At 41.0% G+C, this 19,754-nt stretch overlaps 1 protein-coding gene across 1 annotated transcript in view; it reads right to left on the reverse strand.

Annotated features, from left to right (window-relative positions):
- Positions 1-19,754, reverse strand: part of ATP6V0A2 (ATPase H+ transporting V0 subunit a2) — a gene marked incomplete in the record, with an annotated part of 78,906 nt that overhangs the window by 7,985 nt on the left and 51,167 nt on the right. The window contains 6 exon segments of the mRNA XM_077461855.1: positions 992-1,109; positions 8,558-8,680; positions 9,479-9,598; positions 11,032-11,260; positions 14,779-14,897; positions 16,833-16,932. Coding sequence (XP_077317981.1) covers positions 992-1,109; positions 8,558-8,680; positions 9,479-9,598; positions 11,032-11,260; positions 14,779-14,897; positions 16,833-16,932 — 809 coding nt within the window.

A 19,754-nucleotide genomic window follows, 5' to 3' on the forward strand; every position in this document is an offset into this window, starting at 1 on the left:
CACGAATGTCATAAGTGATTAAAAGGAGAAAGCATTTTTAAAAGTTTCAAACATAAAAGGACTGAAATCATTGGCTGAAACCTGTCAACATGAACTGGGGTAAGTGAGAGATAAGATGACTTGGGCAGAAAATACATTAGATTAGACCCTAACCCTAAAAGGCTTCTATTTATTGTAAAAGGTGAAATTCTGCCTGAAAAAGTTAATTTAGTGTTTAAAGCCCCATACACACTATCAGATTTTCTGCTGATTTTTGTCTTCAGATTTACCAAAACCATATAATATGAGGTCAAACCTTAGGAGTTTCAATTTGTATGCAATCAGGCAGGCCCTTGCACTACAAGGTTTTGGTAAATCTGAAGACAAAAATCAGCAGAAAATCTGATAGTGTGTATGGGGCTTAAGTGACTCTGCTCCACAGAATGAATGCCTTTCGTTGGTTTCAAAAGATTCTATGTTGATCTAAAAAATGCATGGTCATAAGTTTAATTTCATATACAAGATGATGCGATTATAATATAATTTTAATGCATTTGTCTACAGTATGACACCGGGTGATGGCAACAAGTCCTGCAAAGTAGACTCGGCACTCAGACAACCAAGATTACATATTCCTGATAATCATATTTTAGTTAAAGTATTTTAGGCCTCTAACTAGGCTATGCAGGATAACAATTACAAAACGTATATCCAATATTAAATAGTTTTTGCAATATACTGTATATATAATATACTATATACAATATAATTTAAAGCAACAGAAATCAAATCTAAATGAGTACAGAAGGAATTTTTCAAATATGTAGCAACCAGACTTACTAAATGAAAATCGGTTTCAGCAGTGTGATGCAGAAAGATTTAAACAAGGTTATCTGTGGAGCATTAAAGCATTTTGCATATTGCAATTTGAACCTAAATTACGGCTTACATCCTTCCACATTATGTGATGTTCCTATTTCCTAAATATCCCCAAAGAAAATAAGATACTCACGGGCATGTGCTAAGCTTAAAGCCCAGAGTCGCAGGTAGGAAGCTGTGTTGGAAACACATCCCAGGCAATATTCTATGGTGTGGATGGCCTGATGCATAAAAACCTCTGCCATATCAAACTGAAAAACAAAGATCAGTACCAATACAAAAAACGTGTGATGTTCCAAATATATTTATTCACATTACATCAAATAGTACATAGGTTTTTGCCTTCATAACTGAACTCCAGGGAACTGAAACAACTACCCTTGCAGTGCGTCTCTCCCTGCACTGCCTGGGTTTAAATGCTCATTTTTGCCTAGGGTACCAGAATAAAGCACGTTTTTCTTATATTTTTCCTGTCTCCAAAGCCTTTTAATTTGGCATTCGACCCAGTGGTGGTTGCAGCTGTGACACATCACGTACCATGCAGGACCAACAGTCCTGCTATGTAAATGAGGATGTTTAGGGGCTTGCTCACAGCCGAATCGTTGGAGAAGATGTGAGTGCCAGCTGCTGGGGGAGAGTGAGAGATTAAGTAAAATGATTTTTTCCTTGTAACCTAAGCAAAACAAAAAAGTAAATCTTGCAGTGTGGGGGAAGTCTTATGCAAGGGTAGGTTTTTCAGTACCAGAGTTTAGTTTTAACTGACTTCCCAGATTTAGCCTTCTCATATATTCATTTTTATTTTTTTTCAAAGAAAAGGAAATCCAAAAACGGTAGTACATGACAATACAGATAAGTATCAGAGAAACAAAGATAAGGGTAGGTACAAAACACTCAAGAATGTGCTCAGTGATCCATTGGCATAGAATGTTATAAAAGGTAGGTTCAGCAAAATAAAGGACTATCAAGCAGTGGAAAGCTAGACACATATTAAATTACCTAGAACCCCTTTGAGAAAAAAAAAAAAAAAAACTGTAGGGGCAGTGAACTTAAAGAAAAAAAGAAAGAAAAAGACTAACATAACCATACCACAATATAATACCCATAAATAAGTCTGCTGCATGGGAGATTGGAGAAGTCTTAAATGCTGATGTAAACATAAGAAATTAGCCTGGGTAACCATATCACAATATACAATCATTGGAATGCAGAGGTAGGACTCTGATTTTGGGGGACCTCCATGTGGGCTAGCATGGCAAGCCAGATGCCTTGACCATGAGACAGGGAGGATTCTGTAACCAGCACACGGCCTGAGGAAAATAACAAAACAGGAGATGTCCTGTTGCCCAGAGGAAACAAACTGAGGCACTAGGGTAAGTGTCACTTTTTTATAATGGAAGATGATGCCTTTCCCGTTTCAGGCGAGAGGAACCTACTCTCTCGGGTGCTGCCTTGGAAGATGACTTGAGAAAGGGAAGGATGTGAGTGCAATAGAAATAAGGTAAAGGGAGGAGGAAGGGGTGAAAGGGATGGCTGTCAGGCTGTCCACTGCTATCTATTCATATGTCCACCTCTATACAGATGCTAAATGTACAGCCATGGCCAAAATTAAGAATGACAAAAATATTATATTTTTACAAAGTCTGCTGCTTCAGTGTTTTTAGGTTTTTTGTTAGATGTTACTATGGTATACTGAAGTATATATACAAGCATTTCATACGTTTAAAAGGCTTTTACTGACAATTACATTAAGTTAATGCAAAGAGTCAATATTTGCCGCATTGACCCTTCTTTTTCAAGACCTCTGCAATTTGCCCTGGCATGCTGTCAGTCAAATTCTGGGCCACATCCTGACTGATGGCAGCCCATTCTTGCATTATAAATGCTTGGAGTTTGTCAGAATTTGTGGGGGGTTTTTTGTTCACCCGCCTCTTGAGGATTGATCACAAGGTCTCAATGGGATTAAGGTCTGGGGAGTTTCCTGGCCATTTACCCAAAATTTTAAGGTTTTGTTCCCCAAGCCATTTAGTTATCACTTTTGCCTCATGGCAAGGTGCTCCATCATGCATTGTTCATTACCAAACTGTTCTTGGATGGTTGGGAGAAGTTGCTCTCGGGTAATGTTTTTATACTATTCTTTATTCATGGCTGTGTTCTAAGGCAAAATTGTGAGCGATCCCACTCCCTTGGCTGAGAAGAATCCCCACACATGAATGGTCTCAGCATGCTTTACTGTTGGCATTACACAGGACTGATGGTAGTGCTCACCTTTTCTTATCCAGAAAAGGCTTTTTTCCGGATGCCCCAAACAATTGTAAAGGTAATTCAGAGAAAATTACTTTATCCCAGTCCTCAGCAGTCCAATCCCTGTACCTTTTGTAGAATTATCAGTCTGTCCCTGATGTTTTTCCTGGAGAGAAGTGGCATCTTTGTTGCCCTTCTTGACACCAAGCGATCCTCCAAAAATGTTTGCCTCACTGTGCATGCAGATGCACTCATACCTGCCTGCTGCCATTCCTGAACAAGCTCTGCACTGGTGGTGCCCTGATGCCACAACTGAATCAACGATAGAAGACAATGCTGACGCTTACTGGACTTTCTTGGGCGCCGTGATGCCTTCTTCACAAATGCAGTGGAAATGTTTTTTTACAGGATTAAGTTAATTTTTATGGCAAAGGGGGACTTTACAATTATTTGCAATTCATCTGATCACTCCTCATAACATTCTGGAGTATATGCAGATTGTCATAATAAAAACTGAGGCAGCAGACTTTGTCAAAATTATTCTGTGTTTCTTATAAATTTTGGCCACGATTGTAGATATGAGAGCGATTCAATCTTTTCAAACATTGATTATTTCAAGGTTCACCAACTATCTTTTCAGTAAGCATAATCAATATAATTTTACACTTCAGTAATGACAGAATAACCACTGCATTTTTCTGGGCCATGACAATTGATATTTTAGAGGCCAGAAATATAAAATAGATCAATGCTTTGAGTATGCCCAGGAATTTTTTTTTACTGGCTCATTTAAAAGGGCATCTCAAATGTGTTTGGTGATAATTAGCACAGGTACTGAATTTATCAGGGAATGGACTGGTGTCCAGAAATGTCTGACCTCGGGACAAGTCTGCCATATGTGTGGAACTGTTCCCACCTGACCACACCTCTGAAAACAAGAGAAAGAGAACCCAGAATACATTTATGAGAGTCCCTGGAACTAAATACTATCGGGAGCAAACTTTATATTTGGCTTCTATAAAAGGCCCCTTTCACACTGAGGCGGTTTCCAGGCGCTACAGCGCTAAAAATAGCATCTGTATAGCGCCTGCAAAAAACTGGCCCCTTTCACTCCAGTATGAAAGCCAAAGAGCTTTCACACTGGAGCAGTGCGCTAGCAGGACGGTGAAAAAAAGTCCTGCTAGCAGCATCTTTGGAGCAGTGAAAGAGCGGTGTATTCACCGCTCCTACCCACTGAAATCAATGGGGCAATGCAGCTATACTGCTGGCAAAGAGCTGCTTTTAACCCTTTTTCGGCTGCTAGCGGGGGTTAAAACCGCCCCGCTAGTGGCCGAATATCGCCGCTAAAATGACGATAAAGTGGTGCTAAAAATATACCCCTGTTAAAATGTCAGGTTTCTGTGATGTAAAAAAAAATGCGACAAAGATAAATCATTTCAGAAATTTTCCACTTTTAATGTGACCTATAAACTGTACAACTCAATTGAAAAACAAAACTGAAATCATAATTTAAAGTGCCTCTGATTAACCCCAAATAAAGTTCAGCTGTTCTAGTAGGTCTTTCCTGACATTTTCTTAGTTGCATCCAACAGCAAAAAAAGCCATGGTCCGCAGAGAGCTTCCAAAGCATCAGAGGGATCTCACTGTTAAAAGCTATCACTCAGGAGAAGGGTACAAAAGAATTTCCAAGGCTTTAGATATACCATGGAACACAATGAAGGCAGTCATCATGAAGTGGAGAAAATATGGCACAACAGTGACTAGATGTCCCTCCAAAATTGATGAAAAGACAAGAAGAAAACTGGTCAGGGAGGCTGTCAAGAGGCTTCCAGCAACATTAAAGGAGCTGCAGGAATATCGGGCAAGTACTGGCTATGTGGTACACGCGACAACAATCTCACATATTCTTCATATGTCTGGGCTATGGAGTAGAGTGGCATGACGGAGCATTTTCTTATGAAGAAAAACATCCAAGCCTGGCTAAATTTTGCAAAAACACATCTGAAGTCTCCAAAAAGCATGCAGGAAAAAGTGTTATAGTATGATGAAACCAAGGCTGAACCTTTTGGCCGCAATTCCAAGATATGCTTGGTGCAAAAACACCAATGCACATCACCAAAAACACCATATCCACAGTGAAGCATAGTGGTGGCAGTTTTATGCTTTGGTGCTGTTTTTCTTCAGCTGGAACAGGAGCCAAGGTAGATGGAATTATGAACAGTTCCAAATACCAGTCAATATTGACACAAAACCTTCAGGCTTCTGCTACAAAAGCAGAACATAAAGAAGAACTTCATTTTTCAGCATGATAACGACCCAAAGCATACATCCAAATCAACAGAGGAATGGCTTCACCAGAAGAAGATTAAAGTTTTGGAATGGCCCAGCCAGAGCCCAGACCTGAATTTGATTGAAAATCTGTGGGGTGATCTGAAGAGAGCTGTGCACAGGAAATGTCCTCGCAATCTGACAGATTTGAAGTGTTTTTGCAAAGAAGAGCAGGCAAATATTGTCAAGTCAAACCATGTGCCATGCTGATAGACTCATACCCAAAAAGACGGAGTGCCGTAATAAAATCAAAAAGGTATTAGTTTAAGGGTGTGCATACTTCTATAACCATATTATTTTCATTTTTTATTTTACTTCCCTTCACCTAAAAAAATTTCAGCTTGTTGTTCAACTGAGTTGTGCAGTTTATAGGTCACATTAACCACTCAAGCCCCGGACCATTTGGCTGGCAAAAGACCAGATCACTTTTTGCCCCACAAATATAGCTTTCTTTTGATGGTATTTGATCACCTCTGCATTTTTTTTTGCACTATAAACAAAAAATGGCAACAATTTTTAAAAAACATTTTTTTTCTTTTTTTTGCTATAATAAAATATCCCCCCAAAAATATATAAAAAAACATTTTTGTCCCTCAATTTAGGCGATACGTATTCTACATATTTTTGATAAAAAAAAAAAATCACAATAAGCGATTATCGATTGTTTTGTGCAAAAGTTATAGCGTCTACAAAATAGGGGATAGTTGGCATTTTTATTCATAATTTTTCTTAAATTAGGGGTTGTAGGGTTTAAGTGTGTCCTAGGGAGTGTATTCTAACTGTGGGGGGGGGCGCTATGTGTGATACTACAGGGAGCGGTGATCAGTGTCACTAGGTAGAATGGGGAAATGCGTGTTTACATCAGCATTTCCCCGTTCTTGCTCTCTGTGAGATGATCACGGGTATCGCCGACCGGCTCACACCGATATACATTGGCAGAAGGGCATGTATAGGCATATTAACATAGCTGTACGTTGCCCTTTAAGAAACAGGTTGCGGGCAAACCCGCTGCAAGCTCCGTGAGTGTGATCGTGGGTCCCGCGGACATGATGAAATGATTTCTCTCTTTTATTACATCACAGAAACCAGACCATTTTAACAGGGATGTGTAGACTTTTTATATCCACTGTATATGACAACTTTGCACAATGCTCAAAACATGTAAAAATAAACAGGATATTTCATGCTTCATAAAATCCTTCTCATCTTCTTCTGTGCAAGCAAACACCCAAGTGCCGCTAGTCTGAACCGCTACCAAAAATTTGCCATAATCTGAACAGTTCTGAGGAAGGCATCTCAAGGTGTTGAGTAAAGTAAGGTGAAGGGCTTATGCCCTTATGGTCAAGGAACTGTCCTATACAATATAACCCTTGGTACCCTTCCCATAATTTCTTAATAAGCTTAGAGAATCAGCTATAAGTGGTCTAAAGCAAGAATCTGAATTCTTAGTCCTAAATTATTAAATGTACTTTTAACTTTGCTTAAATTTACGTTGTCTCAGCCCTACCCTTCAACACAAGCATCAACAATTGCCTGGTGAAACACACACAAAAAACCAGGGTACTGTGGTAAATAGATGTTAAAGCGGGAGTCCGCCGTTTTTTTTTTTAAGCCAGCAGCTACAAATACTGCAGCTGCTGACTTTTAAAATAATGACACTTAACCGCCCAGCGCGCCCGCGATGTCGGCGCCCGAAACCGATCTCTCGATCGTCTCTCGGGTGCTGCCACCTCCATCTTGGGTATGGGAATCAGGAAGTGGAGCCTTGCGGCTTCATTTCCCGGTTCCCTACTGCGCATGCACGAGTCGCGCTGCGCAATAAGGATGGTCCCCGCTGTCTCTGGGATCCGTGTGTTTCCCAGCAGACAGCGGGGGACCTTCGGAAAGGGGCGTAGATTCTGCAGAAAGGGGCGTAGCTTCTGCAGATATCTATGCCGGAAGTGGGTGCAGATACCTGTACTGTACAGGTACCTGCACCCCCCTCCGCCCTGAAAGAGGCCAATTGTGGCACCGGAGGGGGGGAGGGTTCCAATGAGCGGAAGCTCCACTTTAAGACAGCCACAGGGCTTTGTTAAGCTGGATCAAAATTTGGCCAGTTCAGCATGAACCAAGCCAATTTTTGGATCCATGTAAGGGAAGGCAGGTTGTACTCTATCAATCAACTGCAGTACAACCAGCCTGTCTTTTTTTCCCAGTTTGATCACTGCCAGAAGCTATAGTCACCAGCAGTGATCATTATATTCTGACAACTGCAAAACCTTCTACTGTCAGAATACAATAGGCAGCAAAAAGAATGTGTTGATGAGGGAATCAAGCAATTTTTTTCATTCAACCGGTGAAGGAAAGAAAGGTGGTTAATGTACGGTCTGTCTTAGTAGATACTCTAATACACTCAGAAGTTGAGACACAGTGTGGAAGGTCAGGCAAACAATAAGGCAGTGAGATTCCTTTTGCATGGGGTGGATTCCACTCTGATCAGCAGAGAATTTGAGACACATCTGTGCCAGATGAGTTTCTGCAGAGGGGACATGGACAGACCCAGCTGTGCTCCATGGGCAGCCGGGTGTAAAAGGAGTCCACTGTCCATTTACCTCAGTCTACCACCAATCCAGTTTGCCAAAATGAAAAAAAAGGATGCAGTCCTTTTCTGTATTTTTTTAGTGGACCTGATTAGACCTGGAGAAAGGCAAGAGTAAAACAGACACAAGTCCGTTTACACCAGCCTGTCTATAGAGCTGCATGGACCTTCTGACCAGAACCACCTGAAAAACTGACAGGCGGACCTGATAGAACTGGTTATGTAAAAGGGGCTTTATAGCCAAACTTCAGTTGGTCTCTGATATTTAATCTGAAAATGCCAGGCTCAGGTAAAGATAAATGAATTATGAATAAAAACACTAGTATAAATAATAATAATACTTTTAAAACTAAATGCTAAGATCATTGCACAAGCCAACTCTTTAAAATTAAACTAGTCTTCACAGTTCTCACATTTTATAAAGTCTGTAGGCCAGCCATATTTATGGGGACCCAAATAAAGTTGCCCAGAGATGACAAAAGAATATAAATTATTTAAAGCCACTATACTTTCCATTCAACATTGGGCTAAAATTAAGCATGTGGGACCCACCTCTTCTTTTTCTCTGTCCCTCTGAACCTCATGGCCTGTGTGATCTTCCCCTTCTTCCAAGTCATGTGACCGGAGCAAAGACAACTCTTCTTCGCTGCCTCTGCGCACTAACGTGTATCCCTTCTACAGGGGGAATAAGCATTAATAATAATAATAAAAGGAGACATGAACATGTATATATTCAAATCAGTATAATAAATGTATCTAACTGGGGAGATTTGCCTTCACTTCCTGTGCCATAGCAAGAGAGTAAATCCCTGGTTGTCCGCAGAACTCGTGTCCCCATAGGAATATTTCCTCTCTATTACTTTTCTGCTGACAATCCAAAATGTGTGACTTTTTTCACTTTCATTCTTGGTGATAACAGTAAACAGGACCAATAGAGAGCGAGAGATTGAATCTCCCACAGACAGATACAAAAAAAATAATCTGAACGTTGTTCTAATCTGATGCCACGCTATTCAAAACAAAAACTTGTTATATTTGAATAGTTACACTGCGAGCAGAATAAGTACATCATGCTGCAGACCTCAGACTGGAGGGAGGTGTGAAAGAAGCAGCATACAAAACCATTTACTTGTGCGCCAGTGAAAAAAGCATACTTGTGGGAGGAGAGAGCAGAGTGAAAAAGATAAACTCATTAATCTGCTGCTTTCCCTTTCACTGTGCAGCCACAGCGTGGGGGGGGGGGGGTTTAAATGCCGCAGAGAAAAATCTCGTCTCCTACCCTACCAGACGGAAGAGTTACGGATAGAAAATGTGAGTGATGTTATTGTATTGACATGTACTAAAAATTGTAGAAAACTTGTCACAACAGCAAAGGTTTGAGTTGGTCTTCATTCAACTGTATTAAAAAAAAAAATAGAAATGCATTTAAAAATTAACAAAAAACAAAAAAATTAAAACAAAACTAACACCTACCCTATAATTCCCAAAGGTCTGTCCTCCGTGATGTTGCCAGTACAGGTACAAGGGTTTTCCAAACAGCATTACAGGCACGCAGAGGAACACGATAACCACAAGGAATATCTGGAAACCAGGCTAGATAGAGAAACAAAGGACTTTCACAAACTGGACCTCAACAGCTTTAAGGCCCGATTCACACCTATGCATTTTTAGTTCTTTTTCGCATTTTGCAGATTTGTACAACAGATCGTGTTCCATAGGAAACCATGGTAAATGGACTGTAGTGCAAATCTGCAAAAAGCACTAAAAATGCATAGGTGTGAATCCAGCCTAAAACACAGTACTCCCTTACCCTATTGGCAGGCAAATTCAAGTTAAAATGAACCCCAGGCCCCCCAAAAAACAGTATTTAAATTTACAGAGCAATTTTCATTTTAGAGCAGATTGTGTAAAATAAGTACAAGACATTGATGCTCTTACATTTGAAAGCTGCTCTGTAATATTTTCTTTGTCAGTACACACCCTTGTTTGATGCATTTTTTGTGACCAACTGGCTTCAATTATAATACCCTCTATTCAATTATTCTACAGATATCTTTACAGAGAGTTATATGATGCTTTCCATTGTTTACATTAAAGTAACGTCACCTTGAGAAGCAAGGGCCAAATATGTAACATTAACATAAGCATTTTCTAATTGTCCCTGTTCACACTTGTATGTTCAATCCCCCTATGCTCTACTCTCATAAAAATACACAAGCTTTCTTTCTGAGCTTAGACAAGTGTTTCTGGCTCCATAGACTTCAAAAGGTAACACCAGTAAACAAGTGATACACCCATTCAAAGAACCAGTATAGAAAGTACCGTATTTATCAGCGTATAACACGCACCCCAATTTAAGAGGTAAGTTTCAGGAAAAACAAAAAACACTTTATAGCAAAATAATGGTCAGTGAGCATCAATGCAGCCTGATTAGTTCCCATCTGTAGCTTGAGTGCAGCCTGACCTGTGTCCATCTGCAGCCTGACCTGTGCCCACCTGCAGTATTGCTCCTCACTGCAGCTTAATCAGTGTCCTTCTACAGCCTTGCCAAGGGGACAAGTGCTGCCGAAATAGAGCCGGATCTCCTTTCTACTTGGCTCAGCTTCACGCCCAGTCCCGCCCCTTGGCCCGGATCATATGATGGACATAACGCCAGTCCAATGCCGGGCGGCAATGCTAAGAGATGTCCAGGGGGTGGGACAGAGCGTGACTGCGAGCTGAGCTGAGTACACAGGAGATCCGGCTCTAGGGTAAAAAACATTGATTGTAGTTGGAACACCACTTTAAAGGGGGAAAAAAAATGCATGTTATACGCTGATAAATACAGTATTTTTTGCCTATAGCTGACCGTTGACTGACCGAAAATTTGATTTAGCAGGGACAAGAAAAATTTCGATAAGTGTATGGCCATCCCTGTTCGAAAGAAGTTGACTGTGGACATGCTAGACGGAAAAACAAAAATCTGTCTATGCCCAGATTTACAGCAACAGTTATATTCAGGTTTTGAGCTCCAAAAATTGACTGACCTGTCCTGGGTAGAGATCTTGGTTCCTGTTCTTGTCATCGCTGCCAGCGCCAGTAAACATAAACATGTTAATGAAGTGAAGGAGAATACTAGGTGCATCCTTGGAATTCTCTGCAGAAAATGCCAACCACTTAAATATAATCATAAAGACGAGGTAACCAAAGATACACATCATAAAGATAAGCTCTGGGATAAAGACCAGGTACACACAGAATTTCTTCTTGAAGTGCCTGGAAAAAAAATATAGCAGAGAGATTTTTTTTTTGTTGGTATCGCTTAACTCTAAATGCATGGAAAAAATCATTGATTAAAAAAACATTTCAATTACAACTCAAGCTTTTTTTTTAATTTTTCTTTTTAGTTTAGTTTAAAGTTTGATAGAAAGGTTAGAGCTAAAACCTAAGTTTTTTTTTTTTTTGCCATATTCCCCAACAGGGAATATTTCTGTTCACTTCCTTTCCCGATGACTACCTGTGAAACTGTCAACGGCTGACATGTGGGAGTGTAAAATAGAACAGAAAATGAGTGTTTGTATTTCTATACCCACACCTTCCAAAACTGAAAGCAAACATTTAAGTTTAAATAAGAACGTGAAGAAAAAACACACTTTCCAACTAGTTAAATCTCAGGAGCTGAGGTGCATTCCGCCTACTGGATCATTGTCTTTTATTTAGGATTTACTCTTTCATTGAGGGCCAATCGTATATTTTTTGCTATAATTACAGTGCTCAAAAAGCAGACTTGTGACTCTCCTACACACAAGCCATCTTGTTCTCACCTTCTTTTTCCTGTCCATTCGCAGAAGGCTTTGCATTTTTTTTAAATGGTTCACAGAATACAAAGCATTCTGTGATTTGGCAAGTGGAGGGGGAAGGGTGGACAAACAAGACCGCTGTTGTGTAGGAGAGCAGAAAGAATCCTGTCAAAGCACTGGAAGTATAGTGAAGGCTCTCAAAAAAAAAAAATGTATATTGCATATCACAAGCAGTGATCCAGGAGGTGTTATTTAGTACGATTTAATAATTTGTAACCCAGCAAAAACAAGGAATTTTTACCTATGTGTAAACTACATATTTTGTAGTACAGTACAGGACACTGGAATCAATTCATATACTGTATATGCTGCAACTTTCAGGTGATTAAACAATGGCAAAAGCTTTGCTGGGTCTGTCCCCTAGTATCCCTGTATAACCCTGCCCACTCCATGAGTCTGCAGTTTTGTTAGGAAGCAATGAAGAAATCACAGAGAAGAGAGGCGAAGGACAGGTGTCCTGTACTCCAAGATATGGAATTTACAGGAAAGGAAAGCAATCTTTATTTATAAAGTTTATAAAGATCACAAAAGAAGGGAAACCCCCTCAAAACAGAAAGGTAGGGCTCAGTTTGGTAACAAGGTCCTGCAGGTGACAAGGAAGAGCCATCGTCATCAGAAAGTTGCAAAGTCTGCAGAGATGGAGAGAGGATATACAATGGTTGACCAGGACCATCAGGGTATGAATTTGCATGCAGTAAGCAGGAACAGGCAGAAAGATGTAGAGAACGAGGTACCAGTAGAGAAGTCAGGGGGAGGGTCCCTATCACACCATTAGGTGGCATGGTCTTACCATAGGTTACAAGGGTAAATTAATCTGCATGTATGAATATAATGTGAAAGAAGGAATGCGCCAATGAGGGAATGTCCAGAAGTAGGGATACCAGGAATTCGCTTAGCATAGCTGCTGTGCAGCCATAGGTCAAGGTAAGAAACTGAGCAAGTGATGCAGTTGCTGTAGGTGTAGTGGAAAGGACACTCTGGGAACTGGGTTATGGCAATTGTTTTCAATACAAAATCAGCACTCAAGTCACTCATTACCAAAGTCAAGAAAAAGAAAAGCAGATAGTCGTTCCAGCAGGAAAAACGGGCAAGTTGGCAATCAGCAGGAAGGGAAACAGTAAGGAAGGCAAAAGGCTGAAGCAAGGGAGGACATGCAAAGGTAAAAACAGAGGAGCAAAGGCTCTAGGTTGTGGAACTAGATCCTCAAGTAGACTAAATGGGAATCTAAGAGCAATAATCTCCCTGTGGAAAGTCTCAAATGGCTGGGTCAAAGGAGACTGCATGGGAGTCTGACTACTGAATATACCAATTCATCATGTGCTTAGTGACATGTTCAGAATTCAAGGACAGGAGTGTCATGTTATTCATCTCTTGGGATAGCAGTAAAAGTTTATCAAATAAAATTTAGAGAGAGACAGATAAAAATAAATAAATTGTAAAGTGCACTCCCCCCCCCCCCCCCCGTGCTAATGCGCAAAGGCGAACACACGCGTCCTTCCAAAACACATGCGTTAACAGCGATTGCACCACACATGGTGAGGTATCATCATGAACGTCAGACAAGAGCAATAATTCTAGCACCAGACTTCCTGTGTTTATCTAAAGTGGTAATCTGTAAAGGCTTTTAAATGGCTGTCTCTGGAGTGATTGAGTGGTTGAGTCCTTAAAGCTCTACCACTTGAAGTGTTTTTTAATAGTTAAACACTGTAATAATTTTACCATTATGCTGAATAGCGATAGAAAGTTAGGGAAAAGTTAGCGTGCAAGGAGATGGCATCTATAAAAATACAAAAAAACTCAGTCTTACCTTGTGCACATCACTAGTCCCATTCAGGGTCCAGGCTTCCCAATCATCGAGACCACCCTAAAAAGGAATATTCCGGGTCTGCCATAGGAACGCATCATGGCCCTGGAAATGTATAGCACTCTGTGGCTAGCTACTCATGTGCCAAGGTGAGCATCGAACACTCTATCAAATGCCCAAAGTAAAGATTACAGGTCAGGCCCGCAGGTAAAATAGTACACTGCGATTACCTGCGGTTATGTGCAGATAGCTGCGCTAAATCGCTCCTGGACGCAGTCAATTCTATTTTTTCTATCTGCACCAAACCGCATTTAACTAAATCACACCTAGACGCAGTGTGTGAATGGGGCCCATAGGAAAGCATTGTGTGCTTTTAGCTGCGGTATAAAACTATAAAATCCACAGCTAAAAGCACAATTCTGCCTGTGTGAAAGGGGCCTAAGGGGCAGACCCAGCAAAGCTTTTGCAGTGCTCTATTACCTAAAAGTAATGTCACGTACAACCCATGGTCTATAAAAATCACTTCCAGTGTCCTGTATTATACAATAAAGATTTTTTTTTTCCCTGGACTACTTCTTCAACATAAATATCAGGATGCTCATTATAACCTAAATTTACAGGATGTACATCATTTATAAAGAAACTTTATTTGTAGCATGGCACCAATGGGCTTGTAGCTCTGCCTAGTGCACATTGATGCATCTATTGGAGATCATAATACAAGCTTAAGGCTTTAAAAAAATAAAATAAAAAAAAATAAAAAAAAGGAAGGTTATAAAATCCTGTGCCAATTCATTAGGATTTTACAGTCACAGAGCAAAGGATTGGAGGGACACTATTGTATTTAACTTCAACACCCCATCCCATTTTATTATGGTGTATTGACCTTAGTGGCAGGGGGAAGGTATGAAGCTTTGCTGAAAAAGGTTCCAGTCAACTCAGTGAAGGCAAAAATACTGTATATAGTTAAATACACATCTTTATAAAATAAACTTCTAACAGTTCTGTTTCTCAGGGCCATTAGCTATAGTGAAATAATGGGCAAGATTATTCTCAGGGCTGATATTTATTGCTGTAAAAAAACCTAGAGATAAAATCATATATTTTAACTATGTACATATTACACTTACATGTAGTTGAAGAGACTCAGAACTACTCCAAAAGTCATGTGAATGACACCTACAATAATGGACATTTTCATTTTGAAAGAGTTCAGGAAGGTAAGACGGTTTGTTGCCAAATTCCAGATCTGTGAAAAAATAATCATCATAAGGGAAAGTGGAAATTGCACAACATATTGTGGAGGAGATGTATAACTGTCCCCTTTCACACTTGTACAACCTGAAAGTCGCACGACTTTGATGCCACTTTGCCATGCCTGTGTAATGTTGAGGTCTAGGAGCTAGGGACGTGCGATGCAGAACGTAGGCAGTGATGTGGCGGCCATCTTACTGGTTTGAAACGCTGGACATTTCTACATGATTGTTTAACCAGTTGCCGACCAGCGCACGACGATGTACGTCGACAGAATGGCACGGGCAGGCAAATGGGCGTACATGTACGTCCCTTTAAATTTGCCGCCCTGCCATCCAGTCGCGGGACCCGCGGACTCGATCGCCGCGGGCATCCCAGCGATCGTCTCACGGAGCGGCCGAATGGAGAAGTGCCGTTGTAAACAACATTTCTCCATTCTGCCTAGCAACTAGTGACGCTGATCTCTGCTCCATGTGATTGGAGCAGAGATCAGTGTTCACTAAATGAAAGCCCAACCCCCCCACAGTTAGTAACACACCCCTAGGAACACTTAACCCCTACACTGCCACCCACTGGTTAACCCCTTCACTGCCAGTGTCATTTACACAGGAATCACTGCATTTATATAGCAGTGATTACTGTATAAATGACAATGGTCCCAAAAATGTGTCAAAAATGTCCGATGGGTCCCCCACAATGTCGCAGTCACAATAAAAATCGCTGATCGCCGCCATTACTAGTAAAAAAAAAAATAATAAAAAATTATTAATAAAAATGCTATAAAACTATCCCTATTTTGTAAACGCTATAACTTTTGCGCAAACCAATCAATCGCTAATTGCGATTTTTTTTTACCAAAAATATGTAGAAGAATACGTATCGGCCTAAACTGAGGGAAAAAAGTGTTTTTTTATATATTTTTGGGGGATATTTATTATAACAAAAAGTAAAAAAGAATGCGTTTTTTTCAAAATTGTCGCTCTATTTTTGTTTATAGCGCAAAAAATAAAAACCGCAGGGGTGATCAAATACCACCAAAAGAAAGCTCTATTTGTGGGAAAAAAAAGGACGTCAATTTTGTTTGGGAGCCACGTCGCACGACCGCGCAATTGTCAGTTAAAGCGACGCAGTGCCGAATCGCAAAAAGTGGTCTGGTCTTTGACCAGCAAATTGGTCCAGTCTGAAAGTGGTTAAGCTGCTTATAATGTGAGTGGATTATTTTTCTTTTTATCTTCAATAAATCCTTTTATAATCGATCATTGTGCAATGAGCGTTCCTTTTTATCTTTACATCTATGTGGATGCTGGAGATTTCCCACAGTAGGTCTCTTTGAGAGTGGAGTGATTTCCTTACCCTTAATGGTCTTATATGAGGAGGATCAGCTTTAACCATAGGTGGAGTGGATCGGCTTATGCAGGAAGGATTGGTGGTGCCGTTATCTAGTATATTTAAAAGTGTATACCCTATACAACGATGGTAAGGGTCAGTACTATTGGGTGATGGTGATGGTCTTACTTTCCCTCCATATTTGAAGACACCTTAAATGGACTTTTGTGCTGATTGATGGAACGTTTATTGTTGATGAATGATGAATTTTAGTGTTATTTTCATTTAAGCGCTACGCCTTTTTTTCTATGTCTTCCAATTGTACCCAGCAATATAGTTTCAGCAGTATAATATATATATATATATATATATATATATATATATATATATATATATATATATATATAGTATTTAGTGCAACAAATTCTCTTATTTCTGTTATCACATAAAATCCCAATAACATACATTTATGTTTTTGGTTGTAACATGATAAAGTGTAGAAAATGTCAAGGGGTGTGAATACTTTCAAGGCACTGTAAACTTGAAAACCAAGAACAGAATAGAAATAAACAAAAGTATACATAGAAATGCACAAGTCACTTACTGGGTCTATTCCAAAGGGATAAACTCCAAGAAAAACTCCAGGTACATTAGGATCTAAAGTCAAATACCGGCTCGAAACAAAATCTTCCTGCCTGGTAACACTGGAAAATAAATGAAATTAATGCAGATGGGACATGAGAACAATATGTCTTGTACAACATAACTTTGAAAAGACTTTGATGTAAGGCAAATGTCTGTTCACAGCCAGCCTGCAGTAAACTGGGCCAGACCAAGTCTCTAACCAGTGGGACTCCTGAGGATATTCAACTGCCCCCTAAGGGCCGGTTCACACAGCAGGCGAGGCGAGGCGTCTCCGACTTGCCTCGCCGCGACCTGCGGCGACCTCAGAGGCGACTTGCAGATGACTTCTGTATAGAAGTCAATGCAAGTCGCCCCGAGGTCGCCCAAAAGTAGTACAGGAACCTTTTTTCTGAGTCGGAGCGACTCGAGTCGCTCCTCTCAGAACGGTTCCATTGTACAGAACGGGGGCGACTTGCGGGAGCGAGGCGAGTCGTGTCGCCTCGCATCGCCCGCTGTGTGAACCGGCCCTAAGGCTCGGTTCACACAGGGGCAACACGACTTTCAACACGACTTTTGGAGGCGACTTGGACGCGACTTGGACGCGACTTGGACGCGACTTGGACGCGACTTACAACACTACTTTAAGTCGCCCCAGGCCAGGCGACTTGCCGTGGCCAATCAGAGAATGAGCTCTCAGGGGGGAACTCCTTTTGAGAGCTGATAATTCTCTGAGAGTCGCCTCCGTATAGACGGAGATCCAACTTGGAGGCGACCTCCATTGAAATCAATGGGTACCAGTCGCCTACAAGTCGGATTGAAGTAGTACAGGAACCTTTTCTGAAGTCGGAGCGACTTCAGTAGTGTGCATTAAGACAGATCTCATTCACTTACATTGATTTCTACATGTTGTGCGACCGGAGGTGACTTGGGGCGACTTGAAGTCGGATCTGAGTCGCCCCTGTGTGAACCGGCTCTAACACCTGACCTGCATGGTGCCCAGAGGGTGATGAATTGGATGGACATCTGTGTGATTATCTGCTCAAAGGAACTGAAAGTTGAGCCTGGGAGAGGAACAACCTTTTTTATGACTTTTGGTTCAACTGTCTTCAATGACTGTGATTACCAACCCCATCCCGGGTGTGAGTCTCAAGTCTGGATAAAAAGGACCCTGGCCTGATTGATTCAGTGAGGATGTGTGTATGATAGTAGACAGACCCCCTTCCCCCCTGTCCATTTCCCCTATCCCATATCCTCATCTGTATTTGTAATGAAGTTTTATCCCTACTGTAAATAAATTCAACCATTTTCTAAGAATTAGTCATGCTTCAGTGCAATCCAGGCACCCCAAACCAAGCACATTTTACACTGGGGTAAAGAAACAAACTGCCGTTTGAATATTTTGTGAACATGCATACAATATATGCTATATACTGGAAATTGAACACCTACATATTATAATAATACAAACTATAATACCCTTTTTTGTTTTGGCTTTGTCTATATGTGCTGCATAAACTTGTTCTTTGGCATCATGTGCACTGGATATTTATGGATGTTTTTACAGCAGCTGTTTTTGGCTTCAGATGTTTTTTTTTCTACAGTCAATAAACTCCCCATCATGTTATACTATGTGTCCATGCAAACATAGGCTGTTATCAGCAGTTTTTGTCTGGGACATATTTTGGCTTTGAAAAAACCCAAACAAGTCGGTTCTGAGACGAGTTTTTCAGCTGTAAAAATGCTCTAACGTCAAAAAACGCTGATAAACGCAGATAAATGCTCAAAAACGTGGCTAAGCAGCGGCTTTTAATGTTTTCGAGCCATTAAAAAAAACAAAAACGCTAAAAAACGCTATTGCAAAAACATTAACCACTTCAATACAGGCACTTAAACACCTTCCTGCCCAGACCAATTTTGAGCTTTCAGCGCTGTCGCACTTTGAATGACAATTGCGCGGTCATGCTACACTGTACCCAAATGACATTTTTATCATTTTTTTCCCACAAATAGAGCTTTCTTTTGGTGGTATTTGATCACCTCTACGGTTTTTATTTTTTGCTAAACAAATAAAAAAATACCGAAAATTTTGAAAAAAAAAATGTTTTTTTTTGGTTTCAGTTTTAAAACTTTGCAAATAAGTAAGTTTTCTCCTTCACTGATGGGCACTGATGGGGATACACTGATGGGCAATGATAAGGCGGCACTGATGGGCACCGATGAGGTGGCACCAATGAAGTGGCACTGATGAGGTGGCATTGATGGACACCGATATGTGGCACTGACAGGCGGCACTGATGGGCGACACGGATGGGCACTGATAGGTGGCACAAATTGGCACTGATAGCTGGCACGGAATGGCATGGATGGGCATGGATAGGTGGCACAGGGTGGGCATGGGTTAGTCGGCACAGGTGGGCATGGGTAGGCGGCACAGGTGGGCATGGGTAGGCACTGATAGGCGGCACAGATGGGAACTGATAGGTGGCATTGTATTATAATATATTGTACTAATGGATGCCAATCAGTGCCAATCAATAATGCATGCCAATCAGTGATGCCCATTGTGGGCACTGATTGGCATCCATTATGGGCACTGATTGGCATCCATTGTGGCACTGACTGGAATGCCTGGTGGTCTAGGGTAGCATACCTTGTCCTTGGCATCCCTGATTGGACACGGCTGATCACGTGGTAAAGAGTCTCCGTCGGAGACTCTTTACCGAGATCGTAGTTGCCGGGTGTCAGACTGACACCCCGCAACAACGATCGCCGCGATGCGCATCCCCGGGGGCGCGCAGCGGCTCATAATCCTGATCACGTCATATGACGTCCGGTCAGGATTATGCAACCACTTTGCCACCGTCTATTTGCTATAGGGCGGGCCGGCAAGTGGTTAAACTTT

This window comes from Lithobates pipiens, unplaced genomic scaffold (genome assembly GCF_037356315.1).
Source record: "Lithobates pipiens isolate NorthernLeopardFrog02 unplaced genomic scaffold, aLitPip1_a1.2 Scaffold_3, whole genome shotgun sequence".
Taxonomy (NCBI): Eukaryota; Metazoa; Chordata; class Amphibia; order Anura; family Ranidae; genus Lithobates; species Lithobates pipiens.